The sequence below is a fragment of the Podarcis gaigeae genome (genome assembly GCF_964106915.1).
Source record: "Podarcis gaigeae genome assembly, chromosome: 13".
NCBI lineage: Eukaryota > Metazoa > Chordata > Lepidosauria > Squamata > Lacertidae > Podarcis > Podarcis gaigeae.
Genome location: NC_139689.1, coordinates 28,911,222 through 28,928,766, shown reverse-complemented (window position 1 = coordinate 28,928,766; position 17,545 = coordinate 28,911,222). Strand labels below are relative to the sequence as shown.

Here is a 17,545-nt window from a genome sequence, read left to right as displayed (position 1 = left end):
AAAACTGATTGGATTCTGTAAACATACTTTCCTCAACTGGGTAAACGTTACTCATTATGGCTGCTGAGACTCCACACTAGAAGGGAGGGGGGAGAAAATCTTCATCCCAGAGTATACCTTCCTAAGTAGTTTTTCCTTGGAGGATCTGAGGCAGTAAAGGAAGCGTGTTAAGTCAGAATCTGCAAGACCCTGCATGAAAGGGGTGGTCAAATTCCTTCAGGTGAGCAGGTTTATGACAAGAGCAAAAAAATAAAATTAATGGCCACACGGCTGAATGGCAGCAATTGTGTTTTCCCCTGGAGAGAGGGAAGGAGGTGGAGAGGACGGAGAAGAGGAGAGACATGTCTGAGAACTCCATGACAGCCTAAAAATGCCAAGGCCCAAAACATCAGGAAACTGAAGAAGGGAAAAGAAAAAAAGAGAAATGTTTAAATAAATGCCTGGGAGAAGTCTCTCCTTTTTATTTACCATATTCTGCATGTACAGTACTCTCTCTCTCTTTTTTCTTTGCATGTTAGGCATGAACTCATAACTGAATTAAAAAAACACACACATACAAAATTTACACTTGGAATTTTGCAAACTTACTACACTTTGCAGAATTGAAAGAAGCAGGTTGTGGGTTTTTTGTATGTTTGTCAATACAAGGTGGCACATATTATACTGAACAGTGCCTACCCCAACTCTTTCTAAAGGCCGTTTCAACTCCCTTGTACCACATCAGACTCTCCTATCCATGTGTTTTAAGGCATTTTTCCCTGCCCTCAGCAGCAGTGTGCTACACAGAGGCAGCTTTTCTTTTGTATTATACGAAAGCAAGAAGATTCCGTTCTTCTTTTGTAAAGACCAGAAGCTGGAGCTAAAACTCCCTCTGCCCCCTGCAATTTCTGACATGCTTCTCCCCTTTGAACACTGTCAAGTTTAAAAGGAGAATGATTTCCCCCCCGAGAAATTAGTCACCCTTCCAAGTTTCCACTTTTTTGGAAGAAAAAAAAAAACCCCGCAAAAAAACAAAAACAGGCTTGCTGTCCTTCACAATAAAAATCTACGTCTTAGAAAATATTTGGGGGGAAACAAATTAACCAGAGCAGGTGGAACTGCTAAAGCTGTTAAAAGTATATAAATATAAACTGATCCTCACTGCAGTATCAGTGAGGAAAGTTGCGGCCTTTTTAACATTGACAACAACGAAATCGCACAAGAGACAGTAAACACTTGTTAACCATTCGGAAGATTGAAAACGCCGATCTTGCTTGTTCGGCTTCCGACCGCTCTCAGCTTTGATCTTAAGCTCACTCCACCCCGAAGAACTTAAGGATTACAAAGCTTTTGGTTTTTATTTTATTTTCAGCCATTTACTTTGGCCTTAAGAACTTCAACAAAAAGACACTCACCGTTCTTAAGAGAGAAAATTTTAAGAAAAGGAAGAAGAAAACATCCAAAAGTCAACGGACTCGTGGACACTACAGAAATTCAGTTCAGCTAAAGGTCTGGAAGGTGAGTATGAGACAGCGCGAGGCCTTTCACAGTAAAACAAGGGACAGCTAGCCAGGAGAAGAATGGTAGCATCCTGTCTTTTCATCATGGGAAGAAGATGTGGCTAAGAAGGGGGTGGGGAGAGAAATATCCCGGATCTTACAGAACATAAACTGAATCCTCCCAATTCAGTATAAAAGGCATGTAGGCACCATCTGACAAATCTTGAAATTGCAGGAGGCAAAGGAAAACAAAACAACGCATTGCCTTTGCAATACTGAGGCTGGATCTTACACATACAGCGGAACGATGCGGCAGATTGAGTTTTACCACTGGGGCGGAAAACTGTCCTTTTCTGAATGCACCTCTCCCGCACCCTTTTTAATATAAATATATATTAAACCCATCATTTTGCCTCCTGGAAAACAACAAGGCTAGCACAATGGAGAGAGGGACTGGGCTACAATCTCACTCCCAGGTGTGCTAGGCTTTCTGTGTGCAGGGAGGCAAGTTGTAGTGTGTGTTTGCGCGCATGGATTCAAAAAAGGTAGGTTCTCCAGCCTGCAATCTGGAGCAGTACGGCTCTTTCTGCCACCTCATTCTGCTGCAGAGGAAACGATTCAGTTTTTCCAGACTCTCAGCGGGGCTCACTCTCACAAATAAATGGCTCAAGGCTAGCAAACACATTCGGTTCATGTTTCCAATTTATTATTATTATGACTTCTTTAAGGATTCTTTCCTTCTCCTGCCATCTTGGAGTGGGGAAACCCAAATCAGTAGGTCTTTGGGTATGGGAAGATGTTAAAAAAAAAAGGAAGGGGGGGGGAAGGCCAAGGTCTTCATTCTAAAGCCCCACGGTGGAATGGGGGAGAGAACAGCAGCAGCAGTCTGGTGAGCAGAAAGGGAGCAGGAGGGGAAAGTATCAACAATAAACCATTTCTGTGGTGGGCTGGAGGTGGGCAATGGTTTGCCCTGACAAACCGGCTGCTGGAAAGGTCAAGGGGAAAAAGGACGGTCAAACACCACTGGAAAAAAAAAAGGTACCAATTCGCCCCTCTCCAGTCATTTTTAGTAAGGTAACCCTCTTCCTCGACCTCCTCTTGGAGGCAATCTACTCTGCCCGTGAAAGGCTTTTCCGTAAGCAGCGGATTGGACCGGGTTCCCCCACGTGTGACTTGTTCCTGTGTCACTAGAACTAGTGTTTGCCACTCCCACCTCACTGTAGTTGTGAATTTTGGCCTCTGGGTGCACCAGTGTGTTGTTGCTCCCCTCGGTGGCTTTGATGAAGGACTGGCCAACGGCAGAATGCATCCCTAAGGGGATCCGGGCGAAACGGAGATCCTGGTCCCCCGGGAACTGAACCGATCCTGCGCCCTGGTAGCTGCTTGACTCCCCGAGGTGACTTGCGGAGCCCAGAAATGTCCTACTTTTCCCCAAGGTCTGAGGCGATGTCTCCGCTGTTAAAGTCTGGCTGGAGTTCCGCTCGTCGACGTCGAAGCTGCTTCCCTCGGTCCCATCAGTGCTGTAAGTCCTTGATGAGCTTTGCGACCGGGTATAATCCGAGGAAGGCCTCACAGCTTGGGGTTCGTGCTCTGGGTGGCTCGGCAGCTCTGCCTCTTGCTGGGATAAAAGGTGGAGGAGGGCAGCCGTCACAGCCGGGTTAAAGTCCTGAGCTGCGTTGGAGATGCTCTCCTCGGCCAGGTTGGGCGGCGGCGGCGGCAGCGGCGGAGGTCCTGGAGGCTCCGGGGGTCTCTTCTCTGGTGGGAGAATGTGAGGACAGGCTGTGGAATGGTTACTTCTTTTAAACACCATCTTAAAAGTCACACGTGAACAAACATCAAAACATTTCAGACACGGACTCATGGGGAGGGGGCCACAGCACATGCTCTGCATACAAAAGACCCCAGGTGACCGCCCACCAGAAGGCTCTGAGATAGCAAGGCTTGACAGGCCTCTTCCCGAGATCTTTGAGAGCTGCAACTAAGTCGGGGAAATGGTAGGAGGTACAGAATTCTAAGTAGGACTAGGTGTGTGTACTCATGAAGTTTTTAAAGGAACAGAAACAAAAACAAAACTTAATTAACCAAGGAAACTCACATTGTGTGACATGAATAGAAAATGGAAAAACGAAAAAAAGGTTATTCTATTTGCTTCATATTACAGTCATACCTCGGGTTACAAACGGTTCAGGTTGCATTATTTTGGGTTATGGACCCGCTGAAATCTGGAAGTACCGGAACGGGTTACTTCTGGGTTTCGGGGATCGCGCATGCGCAGAAGCGCTGAATTGCAACCTGCGCGTGTGCAGACGCGGCACTGCAGGTTGCGAATGCTGCGGGTTGCAAATGTGTATCCCGCACAGATCACGTTCACAGCCCAAGCGTCCACTGTACTATGTTCATTTTACTATGGCTAGTCATGGGGAGTTGCAAAGTCCTAGGGCAGAGCCCCAAAGTCCCATCCACAGGAAATAGGGCCGAGCCCCTCCTTTAGCATCTGAGAATTTAGCAAATATTGCCAACATGCTTTTGAGAGTATCTCTGCAAACAAAAGGAGTAGAAATGTGCTCCTTTAAAAAGCAAACGAAAGGAAGAAAACTTGTGCCTTCACCCAGGTGGGGTAAGATTTCCTCTTAACCCATTTCCCCAACAAAGAAGTTCAGCTCCTGTTTTCCTTCTAGCTTAGCCACAGACTCAAAAAGAATTTTAGGAGTTTCCATCCTATTCTCAGGGTGCATTATGACATTTAAAAATGAAAGTTATGGTACGTTAAACATGCACGCAGTGTAGCAAGCAAATAGGTATGAGAAACACTTGATCAAAACATTCAGGGTGGGGGGAAACCCACATGGCAGAAAGCCTCCCATGACTATCATTTTAGAATGCGGGGTGGGGGGGGGGGAGAAGAGAACTGCTTATTTAAAATGCTTTCTTTACACATGGAAAGACAGCACAGGCAGAACAAGTGCTCTAGCCCTGCCTTCTCATTGTCATGTCAGCTTCTTACGTGTATGGAAGTTTAGGCCTGGAGAATATTTACGAAGTCAGCCCCCAAATTTCTAATGTGGTAGAATCCACATGAGATTGTCTGTCTGAATGTCGGAACCAGCCCTGTGTGATAGGTCTTACAGTGGCTGCCACTACTTAAATTCAGGTGGCAATTCTGATGTGCATATGGCTTCCTACTCTTAAAGTAGATTGTATTATTGTTTGGCCTTAACGCAGGAGGGAGCAGCCTGACCAAGAATTTCCGATGGGGATTTTGCTGCCAGATTCCACACACACTCAAGAGAAGACTACCAGGCTTGGTTAAAGAATATTCAAAGTGTTTTTTATTTACTGCTTGGAAAGCCCCCACATCCTTTCCCTCCTTATGTCCCAGGAGCAAGAGGGGGGGATGCTGCGATTATTTACCTGTAGTTTCCTCCTGAGGCAAAGTGGGGGTCTTCCGTGGCCCCCGCAGTTCACTGCTCTTCTCCCCATTGTTCTCCTCCGCGTTTCCTGCCGGCTCCTGGGTCTTGATGAGCTGGCTCAGCAAAACCGCCAGCATGCTCTGCATGTCTCCCTGAGTGTTCGCCACTTCCGGGGTGGCTTGCTCTTCTGACGGCTGGGCTGGAGGGGGCGGCTCCTCAACTGTTGCTTCCTCTTCGGACGCTTTCTGAGAGTCCTGCGGCTGCGTGGTGGCTTCATTGAGTGCATTGATGGACTGGTTGAGGGCTTCCAGCTGTTGCTGCATCTCTGGGTTTGAGTGGATGTTGAGCAGCTGAGCCATCTGCGGGACGCTAAGGTCCGTCTGGCTCTGCAACAAGTTCAGCAAGACAGCCAGCTCGCTCTGATTCAGCTGCTGCGTGATGTCACCGAGGCCTGCTGTAAACGCCAAGGAAAGCCGCCAGAGGACAAAAACAAAACCAACCAGAGTGTTAGGAATGGAATAGCAGAAGGCAGTCCATAAGCAAGCACCCATCCACATGCACAATCAGACACCTGTCTCCCTCCGCCTTCTACAAGAGACTGACAACAACAACCAAAATCAGAGCTATTAAGGGCATGGAGAGTCCAAGGATGGAGACAGGGTAGGGAGCCATTCTCAGGATGAGTACCCCCTCATTTGACAGAGCAGGAAGTGCTCTGTGCCCTGCTGGTGGGTTTGACTATGCGGGGTGGGACAGCAGGTGTGGGCAGGAAGCCACAGGAGGTTTCATTTTTTAAAAAAATAATTTTTATTAACTGGCCAATCACATCAAATTAAATCACATCGCATAAATTCCAAATTACAAAGCCAAATTTTTAAATTTTGTTGGGGGAACCCATACTTCAAGATCCAAAGGGGGATTCAGATCAAATTCAGCCACAGGAGGTTTCAGTCTTGCTCCTGTATAGTCTTGCTCCTGTATACTCTGGAATCTTTTCTATTCAACCCAGCTGCTGCTGCTGCTAATAATAATAATAATAATTAATAATAATAATACCCTGCCACTTGACTGGGTTGCCCCAGTTTCACTTTCCTACTAGTCCATGCTATCTCCAGCTATCACCTGTTGGGTTTGTCATCTCAGATCTCTCAGACCAACTGACTCATTCTGTCTGAGAATCTGATAGGGTCACTCTGGTGAATGGCTTAAGTCAGGAGAGAGACACGTGGAGAGTGATCCTACTAATTCCCCTGGACCTCTCGGGGCACTTCAATATCATCAACCATGATCGCCTTCTGGAAACACTCTCCAAGTTGGAAGTCCTGATTAATTAGTTGACAGTCCTTCTGCTAATGCATCTGTCTGCATCTTTGCTTGCTGCCCCAGCTTCCTGCCATGTGGGTCCTGCAACAAACTTATGGTTTTCCCAACTACAAGACGTAACAGCTGTATTCCCCTTGTCACTTTTTGGGGGGGCGGGGGAAGGGGCTGGAGATCTGGCTTCAGAATATCACCTTTTACATTAGAGCTCAACCCAGTTGCCTCTGTCTAAAGGAGCAAAACCAACCAGCGGCCAGCTGGATGGCAAAAAGGAACCAAGGGTAGTAAGAAGACAGCCCAGTCTAGCTAACTAAAGCTATAGCTGTTACCCTAGGCTATACACTGACCGAATGAGTCTACAGCGCAAGGTTGTGTTTTGATCGGAGCAGGCTGTGGCTGTACTGGACTGCTGTGATTCTTGATAGCATCTGTGCTTATTACGGAGGCTGTCTCCTTTCGGGAAACCTTGGCCGAGGGGGGCTCCTCTACCACGATCCCACTCTGCCGTTGCCGCCGTCGCTTCTTACTCCACAATTCGTGGCAGTCTTGCCAGTGAGGAAGGCTGCAGAAAGACAGCAAATAGACCTTTGTTGAGAAGGGAGCAATGAAGTTGGGGCAGAAGCCTGGAAGACAAATTCTGACGCTGGGCGACTGCCCCTGCCTGTATGATGCAACACCGGTCCCAAATGCTCAGCCCAAAGATTCCCTCTTCTTTCCCAAGCTTTTAGCACATTATGGAGAACTGGGTGTGGGTGGGTGTGCTTTTACTATCTCAGGTATTAGACCAACCCTGCCCATCCTGTGTTATTTGGCATGAATGGAGACATTAAGAGAAAGGGCAGGTCAGTCTCCTACTACCCAACAGGCCTTACAAAAGGAGCTAAATTTGCACAACTTTTGCCCAAAATCTCAGTATGACACAACCCTTCCTGGAGTCCTATGTGTGTGGCAAAGGGCTCAGGGGACGCAAAGGATTGGGTCAGGTCAGTAACACAGGTAAGCTAAGCCAAATTTAGGGAACTCTTACAGATAACCTTTTCATGAAGACTTAGAGATGTACTTTGAGCTGTGCTGCAGAGTCAATTTTGGGGCTGCAGATATGCTTGGGTGTGTGGAGGCTGAAGTCTTCCTGTTGCCTCTGAATATGAATGAGGCAGGCAAAGACAGGGAGCACAAAAATCCTTTCCTAGATCCTCTTGCCTTACAAGGTGGGGTTGGGGTGTCAGGTAAAGCAGGTGATATCCTTTCTCACTGCACACAGAAGGAGCATACACTGAGGCTGAAACCCATAACAGAAGCCAATTAATTCCCCCGAGGTTAAACGGGCTCACAAACCAGGGCTGAGGTTACCTTTCCACTGCAAGGTGTCACCACAATATGCAGCTTCTGCTGCGATGGTTAAGTGGGCACCTGTTGGTGAACGCTTCCTTCCTGCCAGTAGCATTCCCGGGATCTGAACTGTGCAGATCGCTCTGTGTGGATCTGTGGGTTAGCTAGCCCCGCCTTGCTACGAATCCAAGCACTCCACTCTCAATGCACCTTTAAAAGGCTAGGACATATTTCACTTTCCACCCTGCAGGCTCACTTTCCCAAGGAACAGTGAGGTGCTTACTCTGGAGGGTCCATCTTGCTGACATCAACATCCTTCAGGAAGTCACTTTGCAAGGCTTGCTCTGCTGTGCATCGTTTACTGGGGTCCAGCGTGAGCATATGGTCCAATAGGTCAAGAGCAGCAGAAGGGATGCTGGGAGAAGAGAGAGAAAATGAAGAAAACAACAACCCACAAACGGTCCCCATTATGACAATAATAAGCGCTGCTCTTCTGCACACATATTATCTCTTAATTCCCTGTCCCCAATGCCCTGGGTGATATTCATCACTAGTCCTACTCAGAGTAAATCCACTGGCATTAGGAGACATGATTAATTTAGGTTCATTCATTTCCTCGGAGTAGGACTTAGCTGAATCCATATCCCTGCCCTTTAAAAGCAGGCCAATATTATTACTCCTAGGACTGAGCTAGTGGCTTGCGCAACACAACCCAAGTGCATTACAGTGGTACCATGGTACTCAAATGGCTTGGCTCCCAAACAAATCAGCTCCCGAACGCCACAAACCCAGAAATAAGTGTTCTGGTTTGCGAACTTTTTTGGGAGCTGAACATCCAACGTGGTTTCTGCTTAAGTGCAAGAAGCTTCAGCAGCCAATCAGAAGCCGCACCTTGGTTTTCAAACAGTTTCAGGAGTCGAATGGACTCCCGGAACAGATTTAAGTTTGAGAACCGAGGTACCACTGTATTCTTCTAGCTAAACTGAAATTTGATGATAAATCCATTCTGAGTTGGGAGACAATGACCTGCACACAGTTTCTAGATAGTAAGTCACTTTGAAACTGCAGTGGTACCTTGGGTTACAAATGCTTCGGGTTACAAACACTTTGGGTTACAAACTCCGCTAACCCGGTAGTAGTACCTTGGGTTGAGAACTTTGCCCCAGGATGAGAACGGAAATCGCGTGGTGGCGGCACAGCGGAAGCAGGAGGTTCCATTAGCGAAAGCACGCCTCAGGTTAAGAATGGTTTCTGGTTAAGAACGGACCTCTGGAACGAATTAAGTTCATAACCCAAGGTACCACTGTACTGATTAGGATATCTGCTCATCACCTACTCTTCCCAAAGCTTAGAGCGGAGCACTAGCCTGGCAGCTTCCTGCAATGTAGCTTAGGGTGAGAAACTGTTTTGGCCAAGGTTACTACACTGAGCTTCACAGCTCAGCAAGGATATGAACATGGATGTCTCACATTCAGAACGGACTCTCTCATTGGGGTACCGCACTGGCTATACTCTATATTTCAGCACCAGCTCATTCTGGGCTGATTGCTTGCAGCAAATATCACAATCTCATTCCATTTCTATTGTGGATTGTTCTCCAGCAGCAAATCATTTTTCTGGTGCCTCCATGTCTCTCAATCCCCACCCTTATTGCTAACACACACACACACACAAAAAATGTTGGGATGTGGGTCTTCTGAGGGGGAGTTATACACAAATTCAGTACTTTCTGGAGATATCACAGACATAAGGTTTCGCAGGCACACAACACCGTTACCCAGGACGTACAAGGAAAACTCCTCCCGTAGTCGCCTTCGGTATTGCTTCTTAGGTTTCATGGTGTTGAAATAAGGTAGCTTGATGACGTCTGGCCAGACAGCCGGACAGGGGCTCCCACAAAGGCGGCTGCAGGAGATTTGGAAAAGGGAGAGCGTGAACACAACTATGTATTGCCTTTCTATATTGCCACGTTGCCCAGTATTTCTTTGTGGTTTACACAAGTTAAAAGGACCATAAAATGTGAAGTGAAACATCCATCAGAATGAAACCGCTCAAACAGAAGCCATTTAGTTTTCCAGCCTGGAAGACGTGGATGGCTGAAGCCTCTTCTGATTTTCCCTCTCATCTAGTGAAGCCAAATGGCTTCAAAGCTATTTCTGCACCTGCCTGCATGCAGCCTCCCACTCCCCTCACTACTCCTCACCCTACACTGCAGGTAAGATGAGACAGGGCCTCCCGTCAAGGACGGACAGGAATAAAAATGTGACACCGGACCTCCTGTGAAGGTCCATTTTCTGCAGAGAATGGAGGGGATCCTTGAACAGACAGTTCCCCGCCAGCACAGGATCCTATCCAAGGATCCCCTGCCCCTGCAGGAGAATAGGCCACAAAACAGACACAACACACAGCAGATCCAAAGGAAACAGATTTCTATAAAGCTTCCCAGGGCTTGTTTATATACAAGGTCAGGTTAATTGCACAGAAGTGCCCATTTTCCTAACTTTTAAAGGACCCCCATGATTACTGTCCTTTTAGGAAGGCTCTTCCTCATAGGAAAAAGGTAAAGGGACCCCTGACCATTAGGTCCAGTCCTGACTGACTCTGGGGTTGTGGCGCTCATCTCGCTTTACTGGTCGAGGGTGCCGGCGTATAGATTCCGGGTCATGTGGCCAGCATGACTAAGCCGCTTCTGGCGAACCAGAGCAGTCCACGGAAATGCTGTTTACCTTCCCGCCAGAGCAGTACCTATTTATCTACTTGCACTTTGACATGCTTTTGAACTGCTAGGTTGGCAGGAGCAGGGACCAAGCAACGGGAGCTCGCCCTGTTGCGGGGATTCAAACCGCAGACCTTCTGATCGGCTAGTCCTAGGCTCTGCGGTTTACACCACAGCGCCACCCGCGTCCCTCATAGTAGAGTTTAGAAATAATTCTATCTTAAGACAGGGTGCCTTGGAAGGTAAAAGCAAGTTTAGGTATAGACCAGAGTTTTTTTAAAAAGGTGAAACATTAGGCTAAGGGCATTATATGCTCTGAGTTGCCCTAAATTTCTATGATGGAGGCTGCTGGTATTCTTGCCTCCCTTTAATCTGGTGCCAATTAGGTGAGGCACTCAAATGAAGTCAAGGGAGAATTTCTCTCTCTCACTGAGATCCTGATTGCAAAGATTGCTTCTGTTTGTGTCTACATGGTTCTGACACTTAGCTGCCAACAACCGCTTTCAGTCTGTACAAAAGAACTACCTGTGGGGGGCCCCGTTACCTGCACATAAGGTGACTGCTAGCATTTCGGAACAAAATGACTGCTGGCATCGCCAAGACAGCACACACAGCTCTCTTTGCACACGCTCCTGTTGATGGCACACAGAATGACTTACCTGATTAATTCAAGCTGGGACAACTCAAGATTGGCTTGAAAAATAGGCTTCTTTGTAAATAGTTCCCCAAGGATACAGCTGGGAGGGGGAAAGGAACAAAGAAAGGTTAAAATGAACAGCAGAAACTGAAGGAAGTATTTGAATGGGGTGTTGGGTGACTCTCCTTGGTTGCTTAGGTTTGGTAGAAACCCAGAACAGAGAGGGAGGTGCCCAGTCAAATTTGAACGTTAAAAAAAAGTCTAATTCCATTAACCTCTATGATCAACATTTTCCACTTGCATTGGGAAGATGTGTGACACATTCACCTTTACCATGCAAAAAGACTGCTATAAAACAAATCCAGAAAGCCTGATCAGTGTTGTGATAGCCTCTGTGCCAATTAGGTGTCTAAAAGTTTCTACTTTGGATCGGGATGGAAGCTGGAACTCAAACACAGACTCTTCTATTCCTCAGCGCTCCAAGGCTCATGGAACACTGAGCAGACTCTTTCTGCAATAAAGGGGCCAGGCTACCAAATTTTAAAAAGAAACAATGGGATGCATCACATAATAAAAATAACAATCCATGGGCTCTCTCTCTCACACACTGTCATGGTGCACCATTATGATGACATTATGACAGAACCTGGCCTATAGCTTGATTTTCTAAACTACATCAAGTGCGGGCACTGTCAGAGTTTTCACAGTATGCCTAAATGTTTAGAAAGTGTTTTTAGTTCACACACACACAGACACTCGTACAAGCCACTGAAAAAGCACAACACAGGGATGCATTCAGCAAGAGCTGTAAACTCATACTAGAAAGATGACTTACCCGCAGCTCCAGACATCAATGGCTGGAGTGTAACGTTCCTCACCTAGCAGCAACTCAGGTGGTCGATACCATAACGTAATGACTTTATTGGTGTATGGACGGCTAAGTGAGGGGAAAAAAGAGATGTTTCAGGTTGAGAGATTTCTGTAAGGAATCGGAACATACATACAGAAGCAAGAATGGTGCAGCCAAACTGTGTTTGGGACCAAAGCTGAAGCTTCAATCCCAGCTGGCTTGGATTCAAATGGCTGAAACAAAATGAACTGTGTAGGAATCATTTTCCATAGTCACAACCCATATTGTGTGTGTGTGTGAAAGGGCTTTAGATACGCCAAGGAAGGTTTCTCTCACAGCCACACCTGCTCTCAATCCATACAATGGGAAAAGAGGCTTTTAACATTTCATCCAGATGTGTGTCGCAGGTGCTTTTACAAGTCATGCTTGTAAAATGTCATCAGATTGCTAATGCTGCTTGAAAAAAATGCTTTATAGGTTAATAGGGCATGCAACCTGATGCATAAAAGCTTGAGTGACGTTTACACAATGAAATATGCAACACAAAGAATGCCGGAACAGGAGACCAGTGGCCTCCCATCTAAGGGGTTAATCAGATGCCCATCTGCTTGATTCTAGTCCATTTGTTGGACTGGAAATGGACTTACACAATCTTTAAAAAGGTGCCTGTTATTGGATAATACTATTTTTAGTCCCAGAGTAGGACAGCCTCCAGGCTTTGCTTCCTTGCGGTGGTGGCAGGTAATGACTATTCCCAAACGGGCAGCCTGGAGGCTCGGCTCCTCTAGGAGATACAGTCTGATTGTGGCAATTTTAAAAGGGAGCATTTCAATGTGCACAATGCTGGAACAACATTACTCAGACACTGAATGGAAGTATTTCAAAATACTGTAAAAGCAACCAGCATTAGAAACATTCATTTCATCTGTTATCACTTCCAAATTATCCCCCCCCCCAATCTCCTGATCCAGAACGAAATACAATTTGCCTCAAGCTATTTTGAAATAACACAGATCTTCACCCTGTGGAAAATACTACCTACCCCCCCCCCCAGCTATTGGTAGGATGAATTATCCCCAGAATACCTGTGGTGTATGGAAAGAGCTTAATATACAGAAAGTCAAGCTTATGTAAGACCTATATCAAGGATTCAAATTATTGTTTTTATTGCTGACTGTTTATACAGCACTTTCAATTGTGCCAAGCTACTTGCAATCCTTATTTCATTCACCCTCAAGCACCATTTGGCAGCACAGAATTTGAACCAAAATGAATTAGGGTGTGGCTCACAAAGGCATCTTTACTCTGCCAGAGAATGAGCTCAGGAGCATCTGAAGCAGAAATACAAGTGCCTCTGATCATTTGTGGAAACATTCTTCCTTCACCACCACTAGCCTCCACACATTGAGGGATCAGGGAAGAAAGGGTTGCGTTCAACTAGCTTTTGCTCAGCGAACCCACTGAAATGGGATGCGGGTGGCGCTGTGGTCTAAACCACCAAGTCTCTTGGGCTTGCTTATCGAAAGGTCGGCGGTTTGAATCCCCACAACAGGGTGAGCTCCCATTGCTTTGTCCCAGCTGCTGCCAACCTAGCAGTTCGAAAGCATGCCAGTGCAAGTAGATAAATAGGTACCGCTCCGGTGGGAAGGTAAATGGTGTTTCTGTGCACTGCTCTGGTTTCACCAGAAGCGGCTTAGTCACGCTGGCCACATGACCCGGAAAAACTGTCTGCAGACAAACGTCGTCTCCCTTGGCCAGTAAAGTGAGATGAGCGCCGCAAACCCCAGAGTCGTTTGCCACTGGACTTAACTGTCAGGGGTCCTTTACCTTTAACCTACTCCCAGTCACCAATTTCAATAGGTCTACTCTGAGTAAAGGTTAGCTGATCACAACGCAGAGCTTCCAAGGTCAGAGAAAGATAGGTAGGTTTGAGCCACCTCTTTGGTTTAAAATAAAACCACCAGTCTTCACTTGACCAAAGGCTCAGAATCATTTGCTTGAGGGCTTCCAATGAGTTCAAGACCGAGGTGGGATTTGAACCCAAGACATTACTCAGATGTTCACCCAAGCAGGACTATCTCTTGAATAAGTCTCACTGAGACAGGTGGGAGACATGGCAAGATTAACATTTATGCAGGAGACCGTCCTGGCACTCAGCTATACAGCTGCAACTGAAACATTTTAAGTCTGTTGTAAAGTGAAATGTACAAATGTGACACTAGATGGCAGTGGTGAGCTATGGCAAATTCAATATATTTTTTCAAAACATTTTTTTAAAAAAAGCATTTTCACAGGGTTTTTTTTAATATGTGTGTATAGATTCCATCCTGGTGTAGCTAAATCCTCACTTATCCTTTTCTCAGCAGACACCTTACCTTTCTTCTGAACTGTAGAGCCGGGCAAGCCCAAAGTCAGCCAGCTTGATCTGCCCACTGCAACAAGAAGGCGGAAGTAGACTTTTATTAACAACGGCTTATACAAAAGCATGAATAGGAAACAGAAAATGAACAGGGATTACTAAAATTAACAGAAGCTTCAGTCATTTGCATTTAAAAAGCTCACATATTTACGAGATGTCTGCAATGCTCTTTTAAAAAAAAAGTTTAACAATGGCTTCTTCCCGTATTTAAAATTTAAAGGGCAGAACTGAAGAATATGGCTAATTTGAACTATCTGGTAGATTCCCATTTCTTCTTTCTGTGGAATAGTTCTAGCCTTAAGAGATATGTGCTAAAGCCCAGTTCCTAATGACTTATAATTCTATTTATTCGTTTTTATAAAGTAATGTATGAGGCACCACAAATGCAACGCCCAATTTAAAACAGCACAATAAAAAAAAGATTTAAGAACAAATTATTTTTTTTGGGGGGGTGGGAATTAAACAGAGTGGAAATAATCAAAATTAAATTAGTCAAAATGCTACATAGAACTAAAATAAGTTTTAAAGGCCTCCTCAGGGAGGGCATTTCAAAGTTGGGGTGCCACCACAGAAAAGGCTCTGTTTCACTTGATGGTGGGATATACAACAGGGCCTCCAAAGCTTATTTTAAGTGAAGCCTATCATTGAAGTAGAGCTTAATCCCCTGAAGCAGATTCGTATCAGAGGAGTCTTTCAGATATCCTGTCTGCAAAATGTTTAGGACTTTATAGGTAACAACTAGCACTTTCAATTGTTCTTTGAAAGTGCATTAGGTGGAGGGCTGCTGTAGTATCATCCACTCTGTATATTCCAGAAAGCAATCTGGCTGTTGCGTTTTATACAAGCTGCAGCTTCCAAAAACCTTTCCACATTGGCCTTAAAAAGCACAGGATTTGGGAGCCACATCTCCTTTGTCGAATTGGTCTGACAGTTACCTGTTGTTTAATAAGATGTTGGAGCATTTTATGTCTCGATGCAGAAAGTTTTTTTTGTGACAGTAGTCGAGCCCCTCCATCAACTGCTTCATGAAAGACTTGATGTGGTCCTCTGAGAAATGCACCAGTCCAGATTCTAGCAATCCCATGAGGTCGTGGTCCATATATTCAAATACAAGATAAAAGGCACCTGGGAAAAGGTGAGGAGGAGGAGAAAATGCCTGTTAATACTTAAAGTGTCAAAGTACACAATTTGGCGCTTGTCTGTAAAATTTCCAAGATGAATTATGGTGTGAGCAGGAAAAGGCAAGAGCAGCTTTTGCTCTGACTCTGTATCTATAGCTGAAACCCTCCTTTTTCTGCCTTCCTTAACATTTATGAAGATTGTCATGATTTTTTTTGGGGGGGGGAGGATTAAAACTGGCATGTGCCAGCCCATCACTCACCTTGGAATCATATAGGTCACTGCACTGAACTGATCTCTAAGGAGAGAAACATTTCCTTCCCTGCTCACCATGGTTATGACACCCAAGTAAAAAGGATGGACTGGGAAAACCTGAAACTCTTCTACATATCTCATGAAAGACCCTCAAAATGGGAGAGCAAACTTCAGACGTGAATGTTTGTGACAAGACAAGCCTTTGCCATGCTAGCACTCCTGGTGAAAACTGAAGCAAGGCTATGCAAAATCCTTTACCTGGATGGAGCATTTATATATGCTAAGTATGTTCATGGCTACTAAGGGGGCCCCACAACCTGCATCAGTCTCACATCTTACTTCTCAAAACAATGTCCTTCGATACCTTTGTCCTTCTTGAAATCCAGTGCATCTTGTTTGTCTGTGACGATTTCCTTCATGTTGACAACACTGCGGTGAATCAACTGCCGTAGAATTTTGATTTCACGGATGGCTGTGATGGGGAAACCCTCCTTTTCATTGTCCAGCCGCACTTTCTTCAAAGCCACCAACTCACCTGTCAAACACAAATGGCAGTCGGTAAGAAGGTAGGCAACCATTTGCAATAAAAATGAGGCGCAAAAATGCTGGTCCTCTTAAACGCAACCCTCCCTTCCAAGTTACATGAAAAAATATTAAGTCAGCACAGCCGGAATTTTGATAAGTACAACACTGGTTGGTAGATAAGGCCAACACTGCTTGGGGTTGGGGGGGAAGTAAGGTTAATTGATTTGTTTTGTTCTTGTTTTTATTATGTATTTTGTGTTTTTATCTTGTGAACCACCCTGAGATCCACGGATGAAGGGCAGTATACAAATTTAATAATAGTAGTAGGAGCAGCGGTAAGAGATACATTGTGTTATTTGCACGCTTATAATTTGACATCAAGAAGACCATTATTGTCTACTGCCAGTCATCTTGCCTATTTCGTACTTACAAATCATTGCAAGACTATTGCTTTGGACTGTGATGCCACGGCTAGTGTTGGGGAGGAAAGTAGGAAATTCAGATTCTCTGCCTGGATACATCCCTAGGCCTCTTCTTATGCTATCAATCGTGGCGTACTGCACAGGGTTTTTTTTTTGTTTTTGAGAAAACATGAGAAAGCATACTGGCATTACATTCTGAAGAAATGATGAATTAAAAGAGCCCTCTTAAGCAGCAGCCTATTACTGCTAGAATTCCTGATCTATGATTGCAGTCATGGGATTTTTGTCTATCACATGACGGTGTATGTTTTGACTCTACAGAGTGGGAAGTGACGGAGACAGGATGTTTGTCTTACTGTGTTCCGTGAAATGGGACTACTGTCCTTTGTTCTTTTTTCTCTTTGCTGCCTGATGCTAGAGAGAGCGAGCCATGTTGCAGTGCTCTGTGTGTGTTTATATGTAAATAAAGTAGATTAGCCAAAATGCTGAGTTGCGGAGGTCTATCATGCACATGATGCGCAAACTCTGAGGATCCCTAAGTGTGCTAGTGTGGGTTGGCATTGGTAGCTGTGATGTTCAGGCGGAAGAAATCTTATGAAGCTTCCGAACAATCGACCAGGAGGGAGAGAACATGCCAGTCGGGCACGTCTCTCTGCCAGGGTCCTACTTGAGTGCAGGCTGAACTCCTGACAATTACACGGCCACCGGCCACATCCATGTAGGAAGAGCCCAGCTGTATCAGGGCCGGCGGCCCATCTAGCCCAGAATCCAGTCAACGATTAGCCTATGGGAAGTGCACAAGCAGGACATGAGCACAACAGTCCTCTCCCCTCCTGCAGTTTCTAGTAACTGGTATCCGTAAGTATACTGCCTCTGCCTATACAAAAACAGCTGATGTCAACAAATGTGAAAGCAGTTAGACAACATGGTGCGTTTTTTACAGGGTACTGCCATGGATTGGTTGGATGCAGAGGAATGGTGGGAGGAGCCAACTGGGGAACCCCCAAGGGAAGAAGGATGACCGGCACGCTCTGCGACAGCTACTTAAAAGTGAATTCAATATGA

At 45.6% G+C, this 17,545-nt stretch overlaps 1 protein-coding gene across 4 annotated transcripts in view; it reads right to left on the bottom strand.

The window, feature by feature from the left end:
- Positions 1 to 427: 427 nt before the first annotated feature.
- Positions 428 to 17,545, bottom strand: part of CDK12 (cyclin dependent kinase 12) — a 32,076-nt gene continuing 14,958 nt past the window's right edge. Inside the window, exons 5-14 of one of the 4 annotated variants that reach the window (XM_083708623.1) lie at positions 15,898 to 16,068; positions 15,095 to 15,284; positions 14,116 to 14,172; positions 11,726 to 11,827; positions 10,913 to 10,990; positions 9,326 to 9,442; positions 7,821 to 7,952; positions 6,556 to 6,770; positions 4,890 to 5,342; positions 428 to 3,257 (exon numbers count right to left, since the gene is read on the bottom strand). In XM_083708623.1, coding sequence (XP_083564749.1) covers positions 2,545 to 3,257; positions 4,890 to 5,342; positions 6,556 to 6,770; positions 7,821 to 7,952; positions 9,326 to 9,442; positions 10,913 to 10,990; positions 11,726 to 11,827; positions 14,116 to 14,172; positions 15,095 to 15,284; positions 15,898 to 16,068 — 2,228 coding nt within the window. In that variant the 3' untranslated portion in view covers positions 428 to 2,544. The remainder of the gene's footprint in view (positions 3,258 to 4,889; positions 5,343 to 6,555; positions 6,771 to 7,820; positions 7,953 to 9,325; positions 9,443 to 10,912; positions 10,991 to 11,725; positions 11,828 to 14,115; positions 14,173 to 15,094; positions 15,285 to 15,897; positions 16,069 to 17,545) is intronic. The other 3 variants (XM_083708625.1, XM_083708624.1, XM_083708626.1) reach the window with 3 other exon arrangements.